Source organism: Xenopus laevis, chromosome 5S (genome assembly GCF_017654675.1).
Source record: "Xenopus laevis strain J_2021 chromosome 5S, Xenopus_laevis_v10.1, whole genome shotgun sequence".
Taxonomy (NCBI): domain Eukaryota; kingdom Metazoa; phylum Chordata; class Amphibia; order Anura; family Pipidae; genus Xenopus; species Xenopus laevis.
This window is the reverse complement of record NC_054380.1, coordinates 114,639,374-114,664,456: the sequence shown is the minus strand read 5'-3', so window position 1 is coordinate 114,664,456 and position 25,083 is coordinate 114,639,374. Positions and strand designations below refer to the sequence as shown.

The 25,083-nt window shown below is 40.1% G+C and overlaps 1 protein-coding gene and 1 pseudogene across 1 annotated transcript; one reads left to right on the top strand and one right to left on the bottom strand.

The window, feature by feature from the left end:
• LOC108717590 (claudin-15) lies at positions 1–14,434 on the bottom strand. Its single transcript, XM_018264806.2, has 5 exons — positions 14,099–14,434; positions 7,349–7,513; positions 5,868–5,949; positions 2,537–2,650; positions 1–554 (listed from the first exon to the last, which is right to left on the bottom strand). Exons 1-5 carry the CDS (start codon positions 14,313–14,315, stop codon positions 461–463), a joined length of 672 nt encoding a protein of 223 aa, XP_018120295.1. The 5' UTR covers positions 14,316–14,434; the 3' UTR covers positions 1–460.
• Positions 11,400–11,524, top strand: LOC121394394 (annotated as a pseudogene).
• Positions 14,435–25,083: the final 10,649 nt, after the last annotated feature.

Below are 25,083 nucleotides of genomic sequence, written 5' to 3'. Positions count from 1 at the left end.
AACACTCAGTATTTATTGTTATACTGTATCTGCTTCAAACTGGTTCTTCAAACTATACAATACATTAATTTATATCTGTAAGGAGACATTGCCAAGAACTGACCTTCACTTGTGCAGCAGTAATTAAAGTAGATCTATCCTGCATCACTAGTTCCACTACTGATACACACGACTCTCACTATCATTTAATTTATAATGCTCTTCTTTTGGACTGACCACAGGTAGAAATGGTGCAAGTGATGCTCCCCAAATACACAGAACAAACAATGACATAAGGTTGCAGCACCGTTTACAAGTGTCTGATCACTTTCAGCAAACACATACAGGTTTGACATCCTGGCTTTACAGTATCAACTTTTTACATCTTTAATAGAAAAACAAATATTTCCACTTTAAAAAAAATAATTTTAGAAAAGGAGAACGTTTCGTTACAAGCATGCTCTATTTGTCAGCCAATGGGTTACGCATAAGCCTTGGAAGCCACCGATGTTTCTTTTCTCTCCTTGAACTGTTTGAAATCACTGTCTGGATCATTATAGTTGTACTTATAGGCTCTACAAAGACAACAAATAACCGTTACCTTCAATATACACATTTACATGTGCTTCTTCAATGAGTTTCACATTCATGACATTTATAGAGAATAGTGTACCCCCTATTGGAAAGCATAATGATATTAGAATTCACAGAGGAGTTCCATGATTCATAAAGGCACCTGCAGACGGATCACCCTATGTATTGGACCAAATTGTACTTTTGTGGTCTTTATTATGGACATTATGCAGGCAGTGCTTTTCTTACATGCCCTCCAGTGTGCTGGTGCAGCAAGGAAAAGGGAGTCCTGGATTTATAACATCACTGATGTGTAAAGTACATTTGCACATAAAGCACTGCATGCTGCACCCTGGGTTACATGCTTTCTGTATTGCGTTTTCACATGAATGCTTTTTATACCTAGAGTGCTTCAGCTCTCTGTGAGACCCATAAACTGGAACCTGCTGCTATCCAGGTTGAAAACTACACTATAGAGCCACAGATCTTAAAAGAGAAGGAAAGGCAGAATCACTAGTGATGCCAATATATTAGGCCTGGGGTTCTCTTCTAGTGGCACTGCACCATCATCTTCTTTCCCAGGAGCCCCTTGCAGCTTGTTTAGGGATGTGCAAAATCAGAACTTTAAGAAAAAAAAGAATCCAAATTTTTACTCTACTTTGCATTCACAGAAGCCAGGCCCAGAACAATAAAAGATGTTGGAATGGCTCGCGCTAGATTACTACCTGCGCTAAGGTCAGTGATTATAAACACTAGGGGGCAGATTCTCTAAAGAGCGAGGTGACTAACGCTAGCGAAAATTCTGCAGCGTGGCGTCATTTTGGAACTTCGCCGATTCAATAACGTGCCCAGGCGTCACCTCGCTAGGTTCCGTCATTCGCCAGACTTGCCTTCGCCAGCTCAGACCTGGTGAAGTGCAATGGAGTACATAGGACGTCCTCAATTTTTAGTGCAATATCCCAAAAAACGCTGGCGTCTTTTCCTTCTTTCAGAGTGATTGCCTGCAAAGCTCCCCCATACGTTTTCTAACATATGGAACATAAACTATACACTGGACTCATGTGTAGGGCATTGTGACAACTCTAATTTATTTATTACGGTTTCCTGGACTTGTGTAATGAAATGTATTTGCTGCAACATATACGTCCATGTAACAAACTATAATTTCCCGCCGTATGCAAATTAGGCAACGCTAGCGCATCTTCGATTTGATTGCCAAAGTAACGCTAGCAAAAATTCGCCAGCGTTTGTCGCCCTGGACGCAACTTCACACTTTAGGAAATTGGCATTGTCCTAGCGAATCTACGCCTGGCAAAGTGTTGTGATGGCTGTGAAGCCGTCGCTGGCGACCGGTTAGGGAATTTGTCCCTAGGGGTTACCTAACAAATAAGCACATGCCCTCATAATTAACCTTTTTCATTGTTCTTAATACTAGGCATTTCAATGACCTGTGTAGTCATTGTATTAAAGACAGGGGCCTATGTATGCTGTATAAGCAATCTGTATGCTAGGTACCTAATAAATATATATATATATATATATATATATATATATATATATATATATATATATACACACACACATACACTTATACTGTATGTCCCTCTTCACCAATTTGAGTCAGCATTGGTAATTAGTGCCAATCCGCAATATATTACTTAGCAGGCACCCACAAATAAGTCTGGAGAAAATGCATTGTGGGTAAAGAAAATGACAATTTCGCATTTCACTAGCATTTATAACTGAGCCCTTGTGTGATGGAAACTTAAATTTCACTTCTGCCCATGTATTGGGCCTACTATCTATATGTTCTATGAGAATGTTATAAAGAGAAGTCTAGGGACCCTAGACCAGACTTGGGACCATATAAAGTCCACAGTGGTCCATTCCACACTGACAATCAAGCATTTAAGCAAATGATAGAATAACACATCCTACACAGCATCCCTTTATTTGAACAGCCGTTACACCCATAATCATTTACCCTGTTTTGGCTGCTGGTTTCTTTTTCTTGAATGAACAGCACAGGAAGGATCCACCGAGTACGGCAAGCAGAGATCCAGCCCATCCAATGTAAAGTGCAGATCCAAGCTCATACCTGAAATTGCAAAGACAGGCATCTCATATTCTCATTGCTACGAAGCACAAAGGCCACTGCATGTACAGGGTAACAAAGGTAAATTAGATGTGACCTACAACCACTGAATTGGGAGAAGAGGTTCCATGAACAATAAGCCTTTGATACAATACTATTTGCCACCTCGGCAGGACTGAGTACACAGAGCAGACATTGTCCATCCATCATCACATGGCCACAAGCACTGGCTATTATACACCTTAGGTCATACTGTGATTTCAGCCAAACGCCTAGCACATATAATAAACAGATCTTTGTTTTATAAGTTTCTTACATGAAAAATCAGCTGTTTATTGAGCAGCTTTGGCTTCCAACAGCCGGGTATTAACATAACACCTTACATACGCCAATTGCATCATCATAGCAGACTCTGTACTTCATTGTGCAACGTGTGCCCTACACATATAGCCCTGACACAAATTTAAATGCAGCATACTAAATACATGCATGAAACACAAGTGGTGATGCATGTAAAGGGCTCCTGTCACCCAATAGGTGCACTCGAACTGGGAAAAAAACTGTAATGGGAAAAAAAATTTTTTTTCAAAAAGCTTAAGTTAATAGTGCTGCTCCAGCAGAATTCTGCACTGAAATCCATTTCTCAAAAGAGCAAACTGATTTTTTTTTATATTTAATTTTAAAATCTGACATGGGGCTAGACATATTGTCAGTTTCCCAGCTGACCCCAGTCATGTAACTTGTGCTGTGATAAACTTCAGTCACTCTTTACTGCTGTACTGCAAGTTGCAGTGATATCACCCCCCTCCCTTTCTCCCCAGCAGCCTAACAACAGAACAATGGGAAGGTAACCAGATAGCAAATCCCTAACACAAGATAACAGCTGCCTGGTAGATCTAAGAACAGCATTCAATTATAAAATCCAGGTCTCACTGTGACACATTCAGTTACATTGAGTAGGAGAAACAACAGCCTGCCAGAAAGCAGTTTCATCCTAAAGTGCCGGCTCTTTCTGAAATCACATGACCAGGCAAAATGATATGAGATGGCTGCCTACACTCTAATACTATTATAACTAAAAAAATACACTTGCTGGTTCAGGAATGACATTTTATATTGTAGAGTGAATTATTTGCAGTGTAAACAGTGTAATTTAGAAATAAAAACTACATCATAAAAATCATGACAGAATCCCTTTAAGGGTTGGGCATTGACTTTAAACACTGATACTGTACATTGTGCCAGAGCAAAGATCTGGTGCTGAATTTAGTGAACAACACTGTCAGGCACAAGGGAGCCCTGTTCTTTTCGACTGTCATAATTCGACATACTAGCATCTTTGCATTCTATTCAACAGTTTTGTGACCACAGTCTTCTGAGATCCAATCCGAAACCCACTGGTTATGTATATGTATATTTTTATTTATATAACGCTACTTATGTACACAGCACAGTAGAGCAGAACAGCAACAGGGAGTCATTCAAATAATAAATAAAAATCAATGTAATGTGCAGTTGTAGTAAAGATTAAGAGCTAAGTGTCAATTAGACAAAAGGAAGGAGGTTCCTGGTTTATACTGCTACAGCCTACACCCCAAATCCAATTGACCAACCAAAGCACTGGGAACTGGTGGCAATTCCACTGTGATGCAGTTATGCCACTGATGTTAAATTAATGGATTACATGTATGGTTGCCACTTGGCCGTATTTGTTTGGCACAGCTGGTAACCACCAGCTGGGGGTTAGGACCGGAATTAAGAATTTACCAGCAATGTAATAGCCAGTATATTTATAATGCCCTGTAAATCTTCCCTTCCCTGACCCTCTCCACCAGAGGTCCCCAACCTTTTTCTTCCGCGATGTAAAAAGAGCTGGGGAGCAACACAAGCATCAAACATGTTCGTGGCTTATAAATAAGGGCTGCGATTGGCTATTTCGTAGCACCTATGTGGACTGGCAGCCTATGGGAGGTTGTGTTTGGCAGTACTTCTGGTTTAACTCTTGCCTCCAAGCCTTGAATTCAAAAATAAGCCCCTCCATTGAGGCCACTGGGAGCAACATTCCAGGGGTTGGGGAGCAACATGTTGCTCACGAGCTACTGGTTGGGGATCACTGTCTCCACTGACAAATAATCTCTTATATGGTTAGACCCACCAATTCCCTGCTCATTTCCCTGCCCATCCACTCTACCCTGTTACCTGCCCAGTCATGTTATCACCCCACCCCATGTTACATGACCGCCAACTCTTCAACCCGAAGGCTAGTTTTATTCCTGCAAAAAGCTGGCAGCCCTTATTACATGGTAGCCTGGCAAAATGTGGAATGGTGTCTCAGAAAGCATGGTCATCCCTTGAGCCAAATTAATTGGCCATAGTGTTAAAAGAACAAAAGCAACATTTTACACCATAGGACCTCCCTCTGCAGGGACCCACAAACTCTCCTGGAAAAAGGCAGCTCAGTAAATGTAATTCTGTCACATAGGTTCTACTCCCTGGCTCTCTCTTACTGGTTGCTGACCAGGACCATGGCCACTGGAAACCAGATCAGGAGTGTGGATGGAGCAGTTGGGAGTGGGACCTCTGCATGTCTTAAAGAAAGTCTAGACTAATAAAACAGCATCATTTAGTATTTGCTATTTTGTAGGCATATGGCCTGGCAGTTAGAAACTGAATTTTCCTGGAGTGATGAGCATGAAGTCAGGCCAGAGAGCAACCATCACTGACAGTTTGTTTAAAGCATCTCCGATCATGAGATAAACAAAATGTCAATCTGCTGGAAAAGCAGCCAGAAATGTTGATAACTGATCTGCTTGAGAGGGGTGGGGGTCGACCTGATCCATATCCCATTGAGACATTTAGAGGGAGCACATGGAAAGAGAAAGAAAGACCTAGTCCTACAACCTGGGGTAAGCAGATTCTATGCGAGTTTTCAGTACAACAGATTTCTTGTGATTCGTTCCTACAAAACCCTGGAAGAAGACCAAAGAGTGTCAAGTGCGGATAATGGGCAAAGTCAAAGAAAGCTGCTGTGGACCAGATAATTATTTAGATGTTTTTTTCCAATGTCATGCTTCTCCAGGTAATAAAAATGACCTGTGTCTTCTAATGTCCAAAGGAGACCCATTTAAATTCAACCCTCTCAGTTACACAAATGTAAAATTCAAGTGCACAACAATACATTAGCTCCAGCAATAATTCTCATTTTCAAACACTAACTTACTTTGTCCCAAGATACAGAGGATTAAAGAACTGTGCGGTGATCATGGCTGCGTACCACGAGACTGCCACTAAACATAAAAGTCCTGTGTGTAGAAATAAAGTCAGAGAGCAGTGGGTCAGAAAAGTGATCCAGTCATAACAAGCAAACAGCTGGGTGATCTAATAGGATCAGATCAGCAGATGAAGACCTACTAGTATCATAGTCTACTATTTGCTCTTTCCTAACACTTTACTTTGTGTTATGTGCTGCCACTTTCTACTGCTTCAAATTTCGGGTTACAATTTGGTGGTTTTTAAGAGGGTGTTATGCTCACAAGAAGCATGACCTTGGTCCCATTGCATGAAATACCTCAAGGGCTCTGTACAAGAAAGATATTTTAATCTACACTTGGATCTTGAGAGATCAATGCAAATACAAATACATAGTCTGCCCTAAAGATAGATTTGGATTTCTTAATCCACTCGTTATTGTTCATATCAGCTATAACTGAGTGCTTATGGGTCTATAAGTAGTCACTGTATGTGGGTGATCTGGAACTGGGTGCTGATGTGTCTATAGGTGGCCATGGACGTAACAATTATGATCTTTCTTGGAAAAGATCTTTCCAAGAAAGATTGTTTCAATACACACATGTAGAGCTGAATCATCAGATATACAGTACAGGTAGACACAATAAAATTCTACCTATACCTGACGATTCAGCACTAACAATGGACGATGTTTGGGTGCCTTCAAAGGCACCCGATCAAAATTTTCCATCAAGCCCGATCAACGAGTCGATATCCAAGTCTTCTGACGATATTGGTCAGCTCTTTTCAAAAATTTGTTTTGTACGATATTATCTGTGCGTCTATGGCCACCTTAAGTGAATGTTTACTAGTCTGACAGTGGAGCCTTTGCAGCTCTAAATAAATGGGCTCCGTTGTGCAAGATATATATATATATATATATAGTATTTTAGGCAAAATCCAGTGTAAATGAATGCGATCCGTGGAGGCCTATTTATTAGAGGTGAAATTTTTGTTTCTGGAACTATATTACACTATCCCTCTAAAACTATGAATGCCATGGAATTTATTAAAAGTTCAGATTATAAAAAGTATGAACTGGAAAAAATGCTGAACAATGAACTAAATTATATGAAAACCACTAAAACATCAAGTGTCTCAGACAATTACTAGTGACGAAAAAAAGTAGAAAACCATTGAGAGTTGATCTGGAATTGATTAAAATTGGTCCAATTGGATCAGCTCAGCTCCCATTGACTTATATGGGACATCTTTTACTTGGTACAGTTTTGTATTAGAGGTTTTCATGGTTTTACACTTAAATTTTGAGAGTTGTAGAGAAAAACAAAAAGACCAATTTTTTAGAGATAAAATACGATTGGTAAAAAAAAATTTTAGTAAATCGTCCCCTTATTGGAGGAGCCTGTATCTTTGATTTGCAGTTGGAATGGCCATAAGGAAGTAATGCAGTACCTGCTAAAATGAAGAGGAGTCCTCCACCGAGGGCAATCTTCCCTTTCTTGTGCTCATCACTGGTTCCAAATTTGGTGCACTTCAGGCCAAACAATGACAGTATACAGGACAGTAGCCCCAGAATGAGTGAAATGATCATCAAAGCTCGGCAAACTTGGATGTGAACTGCATGGGAGACAGAGACGCAGAGCATAAGAACTGGCACTTTATCCGGCTGGGCACACTGGTCTGGAAAGCTTGGCGCGGCAGTGCAAAGGCAGTGAATTGCAGCAGGCCATAAAGCAAAGTATGGTTGCACATATCACCTGTGTCATTGAGCATTTTCTAGAAACACACTGGGCAGTAGTACTCTTCCTTTATCAGTGCTCACTTTATTACAGGTATGGGATACGTTATTCAGAAACCCATTATCCAGAAAGCTGTCTCCAATAGACTCCATTTTTTTTTCCAACTGATCCAAATTTTTAAAAATAAATTGTTTAATTTTTTTTTATAATTATAAAACAGAATCCAAACTATTTATTAATTAATCCTTATTGGAAGCAAAACCAGCCTATTGGAGTTATTTCATGTTTATGTGATTTTCTAGTAGACTTAAGGTATGAAGATCCAAATTGAGGAAAGATCCATTATCCGGAAACCCCCAGGTCCCGAGCATTCTGGATAATGGGTCCCATACCTGCATTTCTTTGTAGTTGAGTGACAGGAGACGCAGAGCAGCTTTTTTTGTTCTGCAGCATGTAAAGGAAATTTTTTTCCAAAAGTACATTTTCTCCCATAAGAACAACCATATACAGTGTGTACTGCACAAGAATACCATCAATCTTCATCTAGGTTCTGCTGTTTAATAAGCTATAGACATTTTTTGCAACATAGTAAAGCCCATTATTTCCATGAAGAATACTACAACATCCCTCTTAGGCTTATACACAGTTAGTTGCAATACTAGGTTCAAAAATGGGCAAAAAATGGTGCCAAGCAAAAAGCTATTCACAAACCTCTTTGTGCCTGTATGTGTCCAGAACCTACTTGCAGGCCTGGGCCTAGACACATTTTTAGGGGCAACATGCTTTCCAGTCACATAGTTCACACCCAGAGACACCTGGAGCAGGGAGCAGAGGAGCCAACTGAAACGATGAGATTGCATGCGTGTGTTGGGGCGAGGAGCACAGGAGCTAGCCGGCGAGGGCCCATCATTTGGAAAGTTGCACCTACTTTGTAGTATATGGTGATTATCACAAGATCTAAGACACACAGGTGAGTAACAGAAAGCCCATCTGCCTTGAAAAGTTATGTTTTTGGTGCAGGGTAATTTAAAATATATTGCATTATATATAACCCCTTTTTTTGACTGATTTACTCTCGGTAATACATTGGACAAATAATAAATTGGACAAATACAGTTGCAAATAGCAACCAATCAGTAATTAATTTTTAAAACATTTATTTTCTATTGACAACTTAACTTGTGCAAGTTCACCCTAGAATGTCTTAAAGGGCATGTAAAGGCAAAAAAATAAAGTCCCATTTTTACTTTCTTTAATGAAAAAGAAACCTATCTCCGATATACTTTAATTAAAAAATGTGTACCGTTTTTATAAGAAACCTGACTGTATGCAGTGAAATTCTCCCTTCATTTACTGCTGTGGATAGGAATTGTCAGATGGTCCCTAACTGCTGAGCAGGGAAACAATCATACTTATGAACAGCGGGGGAGCCCCCGCCTTACTTCCCAGCCATGCAGAACTCAAGCAGCTTTGTTTATGACGATCCCTAAGCAGCCCAGACCACACTGAGCATGTGCACAGTCTTAGTCTTGCAAAGATGTTTAACAAAGTTACAAGATGGTGACCCCCTGTAGCCAACGTTGAAAGCATAAATTATTTGTTTGATTAGGCTTGTGGTGCAGTAAGTTCATGTTTATATTTAGTATACACAATACAGCATTTCTAGCCTTATTCTATTTTAGACTTTACATGCCCTTTAAAGGGGTTGTTCACCTTTGAGATAACTGTCAAGTATGGTACCCCAAACCCAGAACAAACCCCAAGGCCCCTGCCTCAGCTCACACTTTTGTCTACAGCTTTCGCCTTTGAGGGAGAAGCCCTCTGCTACTCAGATGCCACCAGGTCTTAAAGTAAGAGGACCAGGGAGAAAGTTCTGGGCAAGAGAACCGTAACATATACAGGAGGAATGGGGAACAGAGAGTGAAGTTGTGGAACAGGCAGTGCCAGTACCAAACAGAATCAGGAGCCAGGAGCGTAGTCATGATAAACAGGCATGAACAGTACTAGTCAGACAGTGCAGTACAGAATCAGGATGAAGGGTCAGTAACATGGTACAAAGTCAGGATTAAGAAGAGTGGTCAAACAGGCAAGGGTCATTTCAGGCAGCTATACAGCAAGGTCAAAACAAAGGTCAGGAACAGATAATCAGACAAGAATCACACCCAGGAAATAGACCTACGTTGGGCAATGAGTATGTGCAGTGTAGGGGGTTTAATAGCCATCCTAATGGCTTACACAGATCACCTGTGGTCATATGGACAACCCTTACGCCAGGCAAAGTTGCATTATGGCGAAGGGACGTAACTACGTTAATTCACTAACTTGCGCATTTGACTGAACGTTACCTCTTGTGCCAGACTTGCCTTCGCCACCTCAGACCAGGCGAAGTGCAATAGAGTAGATAGGGCTTGCTTCAAAAAAAGTTGAAATTTCCCCAAAAAGTCCCAAAAAACGCTGGCGTCTTTAACTTTTTTAAAGGTGATAGGCTGAAATAGATCGTAATTTCTTTGGGGGGTACCCTCCTTCCCCCCTACATTTCCTAACATATGGCACCTAAACTATACAGTGGGCACATGAATAGGGCAAAATAACAACTCTATTTTATTTTATGAAGCTTTCCCAGGCTTGTGTAGTGTAATGCTACATATACGTCCATTGTACTTTAACTTGGTGCTGTATGCAAATTAGGCATCGCTATCGTAACTTAGCTTTGTTTGACGAAGTAACACTAGCGCAACTTTGCTACCTTTCGCCTCCCTGAGTGCAACTTCGGATTTTAGTGAATTACCGGCGTCCTGGCGAAACTTCGCCTGGCGAAGTGCGGCGAAGCCAACGCTGGTGCAACTTTGATGGTAAATAAATTTGCTCCAGAGTGTGTAGCTGAGAGTGCATGGGGATCTGGCTGGTAGCACATTGGCTCAACAGTTACTACTGCTACCCTGCAGCACTCGGGCCCTGAGTGCATTTTTTTACATGTGTGGCTTTCCTCTGGATTGTGCTCTGGCTTCCAACCTCAGCCTGAATTCTAATTAAAGGGATACTGTCATGGGAAAATTTTATTTTCCAAAATGAATCAGTTAATAGTGCTGCTCCAGCAGAATTCTGCACTGAAATCCATTTCTCAAAAGAGCAAATAGATTTTTTTATATTCAATCAAATCTGACATGGGGCAAGACATTTTGTCAATTTCCCAGCTGCCCCTGGTCATGTGACTTGTGCCTGCACTTTAGGAGAGAAATGCTTTCTGGCAGGCTGCTGTTTTTCCTTCTCAATGTAACTGAATGTGTCTCAGTGGGACATGGGTTTTTACTATTGAGTGTTGTGCTGAGATCTACCAGGCGTTATCTTGTGTTAGGGAGCTGTTATCTGGTTACCTTCCCATTGTTCTTTTGTGTGGCTGCTGGGGGGGAGGGAGGGGGGTGATATCACTCCAACTTGCAGTACAGCAGTAAAGAGTGATTGAAGTTTATCAGAGCACAAGTCACATGACTTGGGGCAGCTGGGAAATTGACAATATGTCTAGCCCAATGTCAGATTTCAAAATTTAATATAAAAAAATCTGTTTGCTCTTTTGAGAAATGGATTTCAGTGCAGAATTCTGCTGGAACAGCACTATTAACTGATTCATTTTGAAAAAAACATTTTTTCCCATGACAATATCCCTTTAAGTTATCCCTAGCACAGGCTAATATGATGGAGTACTTGTAAGCTCCACTGGGGCAGGGAATGATGTCAAGTGGGAGCAATTTCTGTAAAGCATTGTGATCGCTTCTCGGCCTTTTGGCTAAGATCAAGTGTAGTACCTTTGGAACCACTTGGTCCTCTGGCTGGCAAGACCAAAGAGGAGTATCTGTTCTAATGATCCTATCTGAAGAACGGAGAAACCATTGGTCCTCTGGACTAGGCTGACAAGCAGAAGCTTGATGAAAGCTGGGTCGCTGTGCTCCCATGAGGGTGGCCCCTGACTTGCATTTTGAGTCAGGGGAGATGCACATGCACCCATGCTTAATCAAAGCTTCACTTCCTTTGCCCTTGCCATTAGGTGGGCGGGAAGTCTTTTCTTTTTCTGGCTGCCAACCAGAGCCTTGCAAAAGGCAACCAATGGCCTTGCACCGCCCACTCCAGCACCCTTTTTGTGTCTGGTTTGAGCACCCTGGATGGGGTCACGGTCTTTTGGCTGGACTCGCAGGCCATGACACGCCCTGGGGGAAGCTTCGGCAGAACCCAGGGTAGACGGGACTCCCCCTAGCTTCGGCGAAGGGGAGTCCAAACGTCCCCAAACCCCCTTCGGGGGGGCGGGGTGGTGGGCCCTCCCTAGCTTCGGCGAAGGGGGACCCACCCGTTCGAGCTGTTGGGCAACGGAGCCCATGCCTTCGGGTAGGACTCGGAAGGATGATTCAATATCATTGTGTAAACATACTGGCACCATTTCATTAAAAGGGTAAGTAAAGATACAAGGAAAGTATTGTATAGTCAGAGACACTACAATTTGTGATGCACTAGGAAAGTATTGTATAGTCAGAGACACTACAATTTGTGATGCACTAGCCTATCTGTGAATTCATTTTACTGAAATGACTCCCAAACAAGTGAATGCTGTTACTTTTGGACACACTCAAAGCAAATTAACTTTAGACAGCAGCCCTGTTTAAATTACCAAATGAATACACTTCCTTAGCCTGTACAGTTAGGGGGTTTTTTTTTTTTAAAGTCCGAATGCCAAAAACTTGAAAAATTCAGGTTTTTTTTACTATTAAATCCAAAATTTTAGTGGATTTATTTATTATACCTCAAGAATGCAAAAAGTCAGAATCCGAAATCTCAGACCTGCCAAGCTTATATAAAATTCAATGGGAGAGTTTCAGTGGTTTATGCGGGAAAAAGCCAGAAAGAATTGAGTGATTCAGGAAAACCCTCAGAAAAAGTTGTATGATTACGGTTTTCACTCGATTTTATCAAGTTTTTCCCAGTTTTGATTAAATCTTGTTTTTTTTATTAATAAATAAGGTCAAATCTGGGATTTTAGTTTGGTCTGACTTTTGTATTTTGATAGGGCAGTGGCACACGCTGTTACTGGGGGAGATTAGTCACCCAGCGACAAATCGCCTCTTTTTCGGGTGACTAATCTCCCCTTGAAACCTTCCCACCGGCTAGAATATAAATTGCAGGCAAGATGGCAGTCGGAGTGCTTCATTTTCCAAAGTTGACCAAAGTTGTCTCACGAGGAAACTTCGGGCGACTTCGGAAAGCAGAAGCGACCCAAGTGCCATCCCACCGGTGATTTACATTCTAGCTGACGGGAAGGCATTTAGGGGAGATTAGTCGCCCGAAGAAGTGCCCAACATTAATTTCTAATCAGCTGCTATTGGTGACTTCACACTACTGGTGTGCCTATATTAATACATTGTAAGCGATCCTCTTTGACAATTTCTTCTCACTTAACTATCATTATCATCATTAATTTGTATAGTGCCAGGAAGTTACACCGCACTTTATATTCATTTATAACAAACAGGTGTCTTACAATACTAGAGTTGCAGAAAAAAATAGGAACAGAGGCCCCGGTATATTCAAATGTGAGTGTGAGTGCACTATGTTCTAGATTACTATACTATATGACAAGGTTCCATAAAACTCTAGGGAGAAAAATTGAGCAGAGATAAGCAAAATGGCAACTTCTAATCATATGCAAAGATATGATTAAAGCACAGGATAATGTATGCTCTAATGCCTAATCATCTGTACAATAATCTGTTTAATTCAGAATAAATAATCTTTCAATTAGCACAGATGTCAGTATTTCCGAATGAATTGTTTGAGTAGAAACCAGGCTCCGACATCTGTGTGTATGAACATCAAAAAGACTGTGTACATTTTTACATTTTCTGCACAAATGTAAATTAGCATTCTGTGCAGGATTCAGCCAAATCCATAGTGAAACTGTTTCCAGGAATCAGAAAAAGCATTCCAGTTGGTGTTTGTTCCATGGTGGCCCAAAGCCCCCCAAGGGACGTCTATGGCCTTCAGCCTTGATTAATATGAGGTTCCTCTGGAATCAGGCCCAGATTTGCGGCAAGGCCGCATAGGCCCGGGCCTAGGGCGGCAAAAAATAGGGGCGGCATGCCGCCCAGCCGCATTATGGGGACATGTGCGTCCCCATTCAATTACACCAGCTGCTGCGTTTTTTCGCCGGCGCGCTGGGAAGGGGAGGTGTAAGCGGGCGCTAGGACCACGCGGCTGCCTGGTCGGACTGCGCGGCCTAGGGGCGGCCGGCAATGAAATCCGGCGCTGTCTGGAACACATACAGTTGGACATCACTGTCTTAGTCAATCAAACGGCTACCATCAGACTGTATGGAGCTACTGACGGATCCATTAGAAGTGTGATTAAAACACACTTTAATTAAAGCAACCTCATGCTCTTAAATTATTAAATCCATCAAGTCTTATGGTGGTGGACGTACCTGGTAATGACAACATGGAATCAAATTTCTTGCAGTTGCTCACACCAGTGCTGTCGGCTGCACAACTTTTCCATAGGTTCTCATACACAATAGATGTGGTGATCACACTGCCGTGTACAGTAGAGGTTTTCCAATGGTCGCTTGACAACGTAACTCCAGTTATTAAATTCCCCACCAAGCTCATTAAAAACCCAACGATCTCCAGAGCTCCGGCCATTGTCAGGGGTGGGTTATTTTACGGAAGAAAATTAAGTCGAATCAAACTGAGCCTGAGAATTCTTCCAGTACAGAGAAATTACTTCCCATCATGGATTTCCTTGTTAGATAAAAACCTTCCACCTTTGCTCTTTGCTCAGAGACACCACTGAGATGATAAGGATTTCCATATATATCACTGTACTTGAGACTTGAGTAATAGCCAGATGAGAATATCCACGTACTATATCACTATATCATTTTCACTTTGTTGCTTTGTAAAAAATATCACAAAGTTGTTTTTGGGTCAGAACTGCACCACACAGGGCGTTTTGGGGAGATTTGGTCACACGCGGCAGTTCGTTTTCCGAAGTTGCCTCACGAGGAAACTTCGGAAAACGAATCGCCGTGTGTGATTAGTGTCGGCGTTTTTTCATTTTAAGCCGACGCAGAGTCAGGGAAGGCGTTTGGGGAGATTGGTCGCCGCAAAAACGAGTCGATTAGTCGCCAGGCGACCAAATCTCCCCAAAACGCCCAGTGTGGACTTACCCTTAAACAGGGAAGTGATGTACTTTGCAGAACCATTATTTTATAAATATATAAAAACGTAACCAGGAAAAGGTCAGTGATGGTATCTAGGGAGCCAAGCCCAGAGGCTGGGCCTCTCAGAATGGAATTGCTGAGTTTATGTGTGATAGTATGATGGAGAGATAAGCAGGACTCTCATTTATACAAAGCAACAGACTAGCATCAAAGTCAGAGTTCTGTATGTCTAAAAAAAACCACACATTCAATTTATGTATTGATCAAGAACTGGTTTGTGGTTCTGGTTGACGCAGCTCTGACTGCAGAAGATCTGAATATAAAAAGTATGAAATAAAAAAAATGCTGAATAATACAAATATCTCTAAAAGCTCTAAAAACACTTACAAAATCTGAAAACCTCAAAAATTCTTCGTGGTTAAAAAAAAAGTCCAATAGGATCATTGCAGTTCCCATTGACTACTGTTACTTGTATTAACGTTTTTTTGTGGTTTTAGAGAAACTGAATAAAAACCAGGAGTAAAAATAAGATTTGTGAAAAAAAAATAGAAATCTGAATTTTACCCCAAAATCTGCTACTGCTCCAAGATATGGAATTTCATTTGGAAAGAGTTGAAGAAGTTTCCTAATGGATGGAATTACAGAGGTAAGGTACAGCAGTGAACAATGGATCTGAGAAGATGAGACACAAATGAAGAGATATAATACTAAAGTAATGTAATTAAAGGGGCAGTTCACCTTTTAGTTCGTTTTTAGTATGATGTAGAGAGTGAGATTTTGAAACTATTTGCAGATGGTTTTCACTTTCTATTATTTGTGCTTTCTGTGTTATTTAGCTTTTTATTCAGCAGCTCTCCAGTTTGCGATTTCAGCAGTCTGGTTGCTAGGGTCATAAATTACCTTAGCAACCATGCATGGATTTACATAAAAGACTGGGATATAAATATGGGAGGGTCTGAATAGAAAGATGAGTTATTAATAGTAGCAATAACAATACATGTGTAGCCTTACGGAGCATTTGGTTTTAGATGGGGTCAATGACCACTATTTGAAAGCTGGAAAGAATCAGAAGAAAAAGGCAAATAATTAAAAAACTATAACAAATAAATAATAAAGACCGAATTAAAAAGTTGTTTAGAATTGGCCAATCTATAACATACTAAAAATTAATTTAAAGGTTTAGTAACCCATAGCAACCAATCTTTCAAACAGGCTAATAAATACGACCTGCTGATGGGATGCTTTAATTTTCTTGACCACTAGCAAATTTGCACCTTGTTTTACTTTTATCTCTGTAATGGGATAGGCCAGAGACATAGGAGAGATAGGCAGACCTTGTCTATATTGCAATAGAATAAGTATAAATATAATTACAAAGTTAAAGAAAAGAGCCATAGATAACCCAAGAAGCTTGCTGAACCAAAACAGTTAATAAGCATGCATGTCATCTATAGTAATGAGCACATTTTTCACCAGACATGTATTTGGGGCAAATTTCTGCATTTTGCCATCTGCGAATGTTTTTGTGAAACTCTGCCAAAGATCCACCTTGAAAAAAGTCACCGAAACAAAATTGTCACAGAGACAAAACATTTTCCGTAAAAAAAATGCCCATTGACTTTTATGCATTTGGACAGAAAAGTTGCCACACAGAAGTGAAGAAAAAATTGTTGTGCGCATAAAAAATTTTTTGACGCCCATTGACTTTGATGCGTTTCACATTTCGCAACTTTTGTTTTACAGTCTCTCTACAGAATCGGGACAGAATCGCTCATCGCTAGTCATCTTTAATAACCGTAAACTCAAAAATTCGAAAAAAAAGGACCTATCGAAATTTATTAATTTTTTAAAACAGGTGAATAGGATCGAGCTGCAAATTCGAATCAAACTTGAATCAAATTTGATCGAATTCAATTCGAGTTTTTTCACACCAAAAAAAAATATATTTTTTTCAAAGTCCAGCAAATGGCTCCTAAATGGTTGTAGGAGGTTCGCCATAGGCTAAAACACAAATTCGGCAGGTTTTAGATGGCAGATAGTCTAATTTGATTTCTTAAAGTGACAGTACATGAAAAATTTCGAAATTCTATTTTTTTTTAATTCAAATCAAATTTGGACTATTCCCCAGTCGAATTACACTAAAATAAACTCAAAATTCTAATTCGAAAATCCAAATAAATCGATAAATCTGCCCCTTTGTATGCAAACAATGAAAGGAATTTATGCTTGAAAAAAAAATCTAACAAATACTCTGTGTGCTTGCCCAGAGAGTCTTATGGCATGCATGGGAGAAGGAATGATAATGTCAGTGAGTCACTTTACTTGAAAATATATTTCCCCCCTAGTGATTATGGATTTCCTTCTCCTTTAAAGGGCATGTAAAGGCAAAAAAAAATAAAGTCCCATTTTTACTTTCTTTATTGAAAAAGAAACCTATCTCCAATATACTTTAATTAAAAAATGTGTACCGTTTTTATAAGAAACCTGACTGTATGCAGTGAAATTCTCCCTTCATTTACTGCTGTGGATAGGAATTGTCAGATGGTCCCTAACTGCTGAGCAGGGAAACAATCATACTTATGAACAGCAGGGGGAGCCCCCGCCTTACTTCCCAGCCATGCAGAACTCAAGCAGCTATGTTTATGACGATCCCTAAGCAGCCCAGACCACACTGAGCATGTGCACAGTCTTAGTCTTGCAAAGATGTTTAACAAAGTTACAAGATGGTGACCCCCTGTAGCCAACTTTGAAAGCATAAGTTATTTGTTTGATTAGGCTTGTGGTGCAGCAAGTTCATGTTTATATTTGGTATACAAAATACAGCATTTCTAGCTTTATTCTATTTTAGATTTTACATGCCCTTTAAGCACTGGATGGATAAGTTACTGTCACACGTGCAGTATATAGAAGCAAAGAATGGTCACCAAAGAAGAAAGGTGAGGGTATTTGGGAGCCCCTTAGCTGCTCTTTGGAGTTATACATTTTTTTAAAAAAATGGATGTAAGGGAATGGGTCTTCTGAAAGAATTGTTTTGGTAACCGGTGAGAGGAGCCCCAAAGAAATATTTATATAGAAATTAGATATCACCCTGTCGGCACTGTCCTCAGTGGAATCCTCGAGGGTTATCCTGGTGGGCACATATAGTGACGTGTTTAGCAATTGTGATGATCCCTGCACCACCATAATATATCAGGATTTTGTTTTTGTTCTCATCCCCTTTTGAATTGGTACTGATATAAATATTCATACATTTATAGAAATTCACCCCAAATATGCTTTAATTCCAGATCATAAAAGTTCACAGATCACAAACTGAGTTATGTTACAGAATGTTGGTGGCTGGTGTGATAACTAAAGTGCACACGCTATCTCCCATCACTCATCAACCGCACAGAAACCATTAATGTTTGACAGAACAGTGATATTTATTAGAACTCAGCTAATCCCAAAGCAAACATTCAGTCATGTGACTCAGGCAACTTCGAAACTGGCCAAAGGTTATACACGACCCGGCAATTCATTCTGTGCTCCGCCAAAGTGCCAATGTCTGTGTGTCTTGTGCCAGGAATACTTTTATTTCATATTGCTTATTTTTTTGCTAAATAAATAAACTAGAACCATCCTGGTGAACCCCAGCAGTGTCTCCCACTATTTCACACGCTTATTTAGGAACTAGGGGGCGAAGAGACAGGTGTGTTAAAATGAGGGAGATAACAGTGAGGCATCAGAGAAGGATGGGTGAAAGGTATAAGAAAACAGGTTACATGACATTTGCTGACAATTTCGTATAAGAAATTAGCTATTTCTACAGTTCCATTGGGGGAGAGCGATAGATATATCAATTCATTGCTAACATTTTCTTATTATAATGTCTGTTTTCATACAATGGACAGGCCCTCTCTCCCGATTTAGATATAATCACTAGCAATACTTTCATAGTCCAGTTTGCTTAACAAATGAGCAAAATAAAAAGCAGCATAGGGCAGTACCCCCCAGAATATACATAACATGCCAGCTTGGCATAATTGTTCCATTTTTATTGCATTTTGAGTACCCAGTGCTATTAACTAGGCTTATATAAAGAGCTATATCATAATGTACCCCCTGTTGTAAAACATAAGGATATTAGAAGCCACCAAGCAGTTTCATGGCCATATAATGGCACTAGGCTGAAGTTTCAGTAGTTTTAGTGAGAAACAAATGACATTACTAAAAACCAATGACAGGTATGGGACCTGTTATCCAGAATGCTGAGGATCTATCAGATAAGGTTTTTTATTTTTTAGTAATTTGGATCGCAATACCTTGCCTACTAAAAGATTGAAACATTAAAAAACCCAAATATTGTTGTTTTACCTCCAGTAAGGATTGATTAAATCTTTGTTAGGATCAAGTACAAGGTACTGTTTTATTATTACAGAGAAAAGGGTAATCATAATGACCAAAGGTATCAAAAGTCACCATATAGCAGCACAAGGATACAGGCAGGTAGTTTAATACAAGGAGCACACTACAGCACTAATACAGTGCCCCTATATAGAGTACAGTGCTGTTGCTGTAGGTGCCTGGGTGAATTCAGGTGAAAAGTCTGGATACTGTACATGCGTGCTCTCCAGAGTGTTCAGTTAGTGTAGGTGGCTGATAAACAGATTAGATAATGCTGAATCGATAATTGGTAGGCTGAATGGATATCACTGCTAGAATGCTATAACTTTACTGGTACACAGACTGCCCTTTGCTTGTTCAGTGCTATTAGACAGCTGTATATAGTTTGTCCAGTAGACAGACAATAGCTGGTGGCCTTATTTGGTATTAGGGAGATTGGAGTCAGTAATAATCTGGTACAGTGCAATGGGATGAATGGTAGGCAGATTGCATATTGCTGGTGCAGGTATATGACCTGTTATCCAGAATGCTCGGGACCTGGGGTTTTTCCAGTTAACGGATCTTTCAGTAATTTGGATCTTCATGCCTTAAGTCTACTTGAAAATCATGCAAGCATTAAATAAACCCAATAGGTTGGTTTTGCTTCCAATGCATATCTTAGTTGGGAACAAGTATTTTTTGACTATTACAGAGAAAAGGGGAATTATTTTGAAATCATTTGGATTATTTGGATAAAATGGAGTCTATGGGAAATGGACTTCCCGTAATTCAGAGCTTTTTGGATAATGGGTTTTTAGATAATGGATCCCATACCTGTACACTGAAATTGTGTGGCTGGCTCTTTGTTTGCTGATGCAGTGCCTTTATATAGCTGTATATTTCTGGTCCATTATGTTGAAGTAGACAGGCTCGTAGACAGTCAATAGGAAAAAGAGGGTCACATTTAATACAGGGGCGTAACTACAGATCTGCTTTGGGTTTAGTTCAATAATCCGAATATTTTGTGGTTTTCAATCATCAAATCCTATAAAAGTTGCAGGTTTCAGGTGTCAATTCCTAAAATGTCACAGATCCAAAAAAAATTGTACGATTCAGATTTTTTCACGATTTTATCATTTTTTTCCCTACACAAGAAATTTTCGTAAAAATGTATTGATAAATAGAGGGTAAAAGACCATGTAGATTTGAGTGGATTCAGAGTGGTTTCCAGAAAATAGTGAGAACTTTTCAAATTTTGATGAATAACCCTCTTGTTGTCATATGCACAAGTGAATGTAGCGTCTGATGCTTTGCGCATGCAAATCTTTTTTCTTGACTCCATTGCGATTCTTTGGTAGGCTTTCTAAATGGTTTGGAAGGCAAATATTTATGCCCCTGATGAAGTCTGAATCAAGACAAACAAGTTGAGCTATTGATCTGGACTGTATCAGCTGATATGTTGATTGTATCACTGAAATCTGTAAGTGCAACACTTTTTTATCATTCATTTTATACTGGGAGCCCCTCTCTTTCCTTTTGATTGTCCGCAGAATCTATTGGTCTGACCAGCTGTACTGAGGAAGCAGCACCCTAGATTGGCAACACTACTTTGGATTCAACCATTGAATAACTATACTAAAGATTTTGCTGACAATTTCTGCTTTAGCACCCTTTTTTGGATTATCTTTTTAGGCTTGTAGACAAGCTGTATAGGGCTGACAGGGCGTCATTAGAAGTCTGGTAGGCAGACAGCACAGATGGCTTAAATACACCTTTATCTTGTTGGTACACTTCCAATAGATAGTAAGTTGGCAGATAATTAAACAGACATGTGAGAAGCTGGATAGGTAAAGGAAGAGTACGGAAGGTGAGGTCATTAGGCCTCCAGTGAGAAGATTTTGGAAAGATTTTGGAAGTTAGTCACTTACTGACCAGACTGAACATGGAGGAGAACTAACGTTAGCGAAAAATCACCAGCGTGACGTAATTTCGGAACTTCGCCGATTTACTAACAGTCGCTGGCGTAACTTCGCTAGCGAAGGAGATAGACTCTAGCGGTACTTCCCACCATAACGCCAGACAAAGTTGCGCTCTGGCGAATGGACGTAACTACACAAATTCGCTAAGATTGAGATTTGTCTGAACGTTACCTCTTGCACCAGACTTGCATTTGCCACCTCAGACCAGGTGAAGTGCAGTAGAGTAGGACTTGGTCAAAACATTTTTGAATTTTTTTCTAAGTCCCAAAAAACGCTAGTGGCTTTTACTTTTTACAGGCTGATAGGCTGAAAAAGATCGTAAATTTTTTTTGGGGTACCTGGCTTCCCCCATACATTTCCTAACATCTGGCACCTAAACTATACACTGGGCTCATGTGTAGGGCAATATAACAACTTTATTTTATTTTATTAAGGTTCCCTGGCCTTGTGTAGTGCAATGTATTTGCTTCAACATATACCTGTACAATTATTCAACTTTCACTTCCCACCGTAGGCATCGGATTCGCTAGCTTAACTTCGAACTGCTGATCGTATTATCGCTAGTGCAACTTCGCAAGCGTCCGGTACCCTGGACACAACTTGCTGGTGCAATTTCGGAGGTAAGTAAATTTGCCCCCTAGTGCCATACTAATCTCACACAGACCTGCCTACCTTAACCTGTCTAAAACACTTTTAAAACATTACAATTTCCAACATTCAAAACACATAACAGGCATTTTCACATTTACACCTTCATGCACTTTTCACATGACATCATTTTCATCCACCTTTCACATTGGTTTTCTGGGCCTCATAGGCCTGTGTCTCCATTTCAGCAGAGTTTGAAACAGGGAGCCGGTGAAGTGGAGAGAGGCATATGAGGTTCAGCAAGCTGGTGGTTAAACAGATTAGGTGAAAGCATCAATTGTCAGGTCCAAGCAAAGTCTTACAGGAGACCTGTCACCTTCACTTAAAAAGCTCTGTGATAGAAGCCGTTTGCAAATTAAACATGGAACCCAAGTTCTTTTTTTCATTAAAGCATCCATACCTCATCTGTTATAAAGGTGTTTAAATATCTGAGCTGTCAATCAAATATTACCTGCCTTGTCTCTATGGCAGCCAATTACTTTCACTTTCCATTCAGCACTTTTTGCATGTCACTGCTCTCCCCACATTGCCCCTCCCTCGTAACACTTTATAATTGTGTAGGGCACTGTGTATGGGCTTCAGGTCCCCCACTGTGGTGCATACACAACTTAATTACATTGTACACAACATGGCCGCTGCCTGCATGCTGTAATCGTGTAATTCCAAGACTGAAGGAAACAAAATGTAAATAACAAATGTAATGTAAGAATATTTGATTTAGCTCAACTAAAATGATATAAACTGATTTGGAATTATTTCTTAGAGTGACAGGTCCCCTTTAACAGAAAGTACATTTTGAAGGAGGATGCCAGGACACAATCGGAAACTTTGATAACCAAGAACCTGCTTGGAGTCTTTAAAGTGGAAGTAAAGTGTAAAATAGAATAAGCCTAGAAATGCTGTATTTTTTATACTAAACATAAACAATCAACTTACTGCACCCCAAGCCTAATCAAACAAATGATTTATGCTTTCAAAGTTGGCCACAGGGGGTCATCATCTTGTAACTTTGTTAAACATCTTTGCAAGACCAAGACTCTAGGCTGCTTAGGGATCGTCATAAATGATAAAAATCAGTCAAATAATATCTGCCAGAAGCCGATACAGCAAGAATGATTAATAATCAGAACATTCAGACTGCACTGGGTCCTGTGTTATCATGTAATCTAATGTAGATTTATAGTTTTTGTATTGTTTAATACAAACTTTCTCCAACTCTGCAGAACCAGTGGCTGCAGAAAAATAATCCTCCAAATAGAATCCCAGTTTATCTGTTTAAAGGGGATGCAAAGGCAAAAATAAAATCCAATACAACTCTCTACACAGTCGCCGACTGTTCTACAGGGAAACAAACAAAGCTGCTTGAGTTCTGCACGCTGGGAATTGTTTCTCTGCAGAGCAGTTGGGGACCGTCTGACAATTCCTATCCACAGCAGTCAGAGAAAGTAAATGAAGGGAGAATTTCACTGCATACAGTCAGGTTTCTTATAAAAGCGATACGCCTTTTTTTAATTAAAGTATATCGGAGATAGGTTTCTTTTTCATTAAAGAAATTAAAAATGGGGTTTTATTTTTTTGCCTTTACATGCCCTTTAAACAGCCGATGCGGTAAAGGAACGAAAACACAACATTGACATACACAAACGCATGCTGGGAGTGGGTTCCCATATCAAATAGTACACCGAAGATCAAGTATGAGTTTGGTACAGTGTCTCTGCTCCTTGGCAGCATGGATATCATTGTTAACCTTGGTTAAAGTAGGGCCACCATAATTTTCACCCTTTATGGAAGTAGCTACACAGGAATGGCAAACACCATAACCTCTGTGACACAAACAATTTGCTCTCCTAGAGAAACCATCGTTCATATATCAAATATGCATTAGTGTTCTGCTACTGCCGCTATTTGTCTACTGTTATAAATCACTGATGGATGACCTAGTTCCTAATACAGTAATGTTCCATTTATCATAGACCCTTCACTGATAAAGACGGGAAGGAATCGTCTATTTGATTCCATTATGGAACAGGAACCAATGTATTCATCATGCCTGCAATGTTACTATATTCAGATGAGACAATTGGGGCTATTAGCCAGTGTTACTCTGTGTTAGCTGAGCACTCCCGTGTGGGTACCCATACTTTTCTCTTTACCCAGCTGCTAGGGAAGACAGATGGACAACAACTGCCAGATGTGGCCCTGAAAAAGATTTTTATGGCCCCTAAGGGTGAGGTCACACGTGTAGTTTTTACGTTGCGTTTTTATGTACAGCCAGGCATAAATATGCACAAAATGAAGCCCTATTGAAAATAATGGAATACGCACTATAGCAATTCCCACAGGGCGCTTGCGAGTCAACATCCGCCACCAGACGCCAGTATTTGCGTTTTTTAGCAGAAATGCCAATAGGCCAAGGAAACACCATAAAATATTGAACTGTATGGGATCTGCAGTTTTGGAAATACACTTTGCTGAAATACGCTGCGTATTTTCAAAATGGTGGCCAAACTCTTGCGAGATGGATTTCGCATATACGTTTTTACAGCGTTGTATGCTGGTGACATAATGATGTTGCCTATTGACAAGCAGTATGGCTACATTCTGCATGTAAAGTGTTCTCCTCTTGCAAAATTCAAAAATAAGTTAAGGCATTCCTCTACCAGGAGGTATGAAACCATGTGGTCTGTATGCCTTATATCTTTTTAACATGATTTTTGAATAAAGATATTTTAATATAATATAGAGTTTGGGATAACTTTTTTAGTTTTGGATGCTCTTTGTAAAGGACAAGGAAACCCCAAAAAATCCAACCTAACATCCAACTATCAGTATATAGTTCGCACCTGCTCATCACCAACTGTGTTAAAAACGGATCCATATTCATAACCAAGCTTTTTATATTGGACCACAAAACTTGCTCCATGGCTTGAATTATTTGGCTGCTAATAAATGAGAATTATTCTAATCTGGGCTATATTCTAGCAATCCCAATTGCCTTTAAAAAAAAATCCTAACTTTGCATTAATTGTTGTACACAGCTACCCTGTATGATAATAATGCTATATTAGGTCTTTTTATAGTTTCATCAGATATTTTTGATAATGTAACCTGTCCTCAGCAACCCAACTCTCCTCATTGGTGCCCCCTGCTATTCCAGACAGAACTTTCACGATGGCCAAAGTCCCATAGCCCTCTCTTCTACTATCCAGTTTCCTATCACTTCGTCCCTAACTGACAGAGAATCTACCGGAAGGC

What these genes read in the sequence shown, in the direction of transcription:
- LOC108717590 (XM_018264806.2), bottom strand. Translation starts at nt 14,315, where the DNA reads ATGGCCGGAGCTCTGGAGATCGTTGGGTTTTTAATGAGCTTGGTGGGG. An exon ending in TTCCATGTTGTCATTACCAG is followed by an intron (nt 7,514 to 14,098) that starts GTACGTCCACCA and finishes TCTCCCATGCAG; the next exon opens with TTCACATCCAAGTTTGCCGA. An exon ending in ACTCCTCTTCATTTTAGCAG is followed by an intron (nt 5,950 to 7,348) that starts GTACTGCATTAC and finishes TTCTACACACAG; the next exon opens with GACTTTTATGTTTAGTGGCA.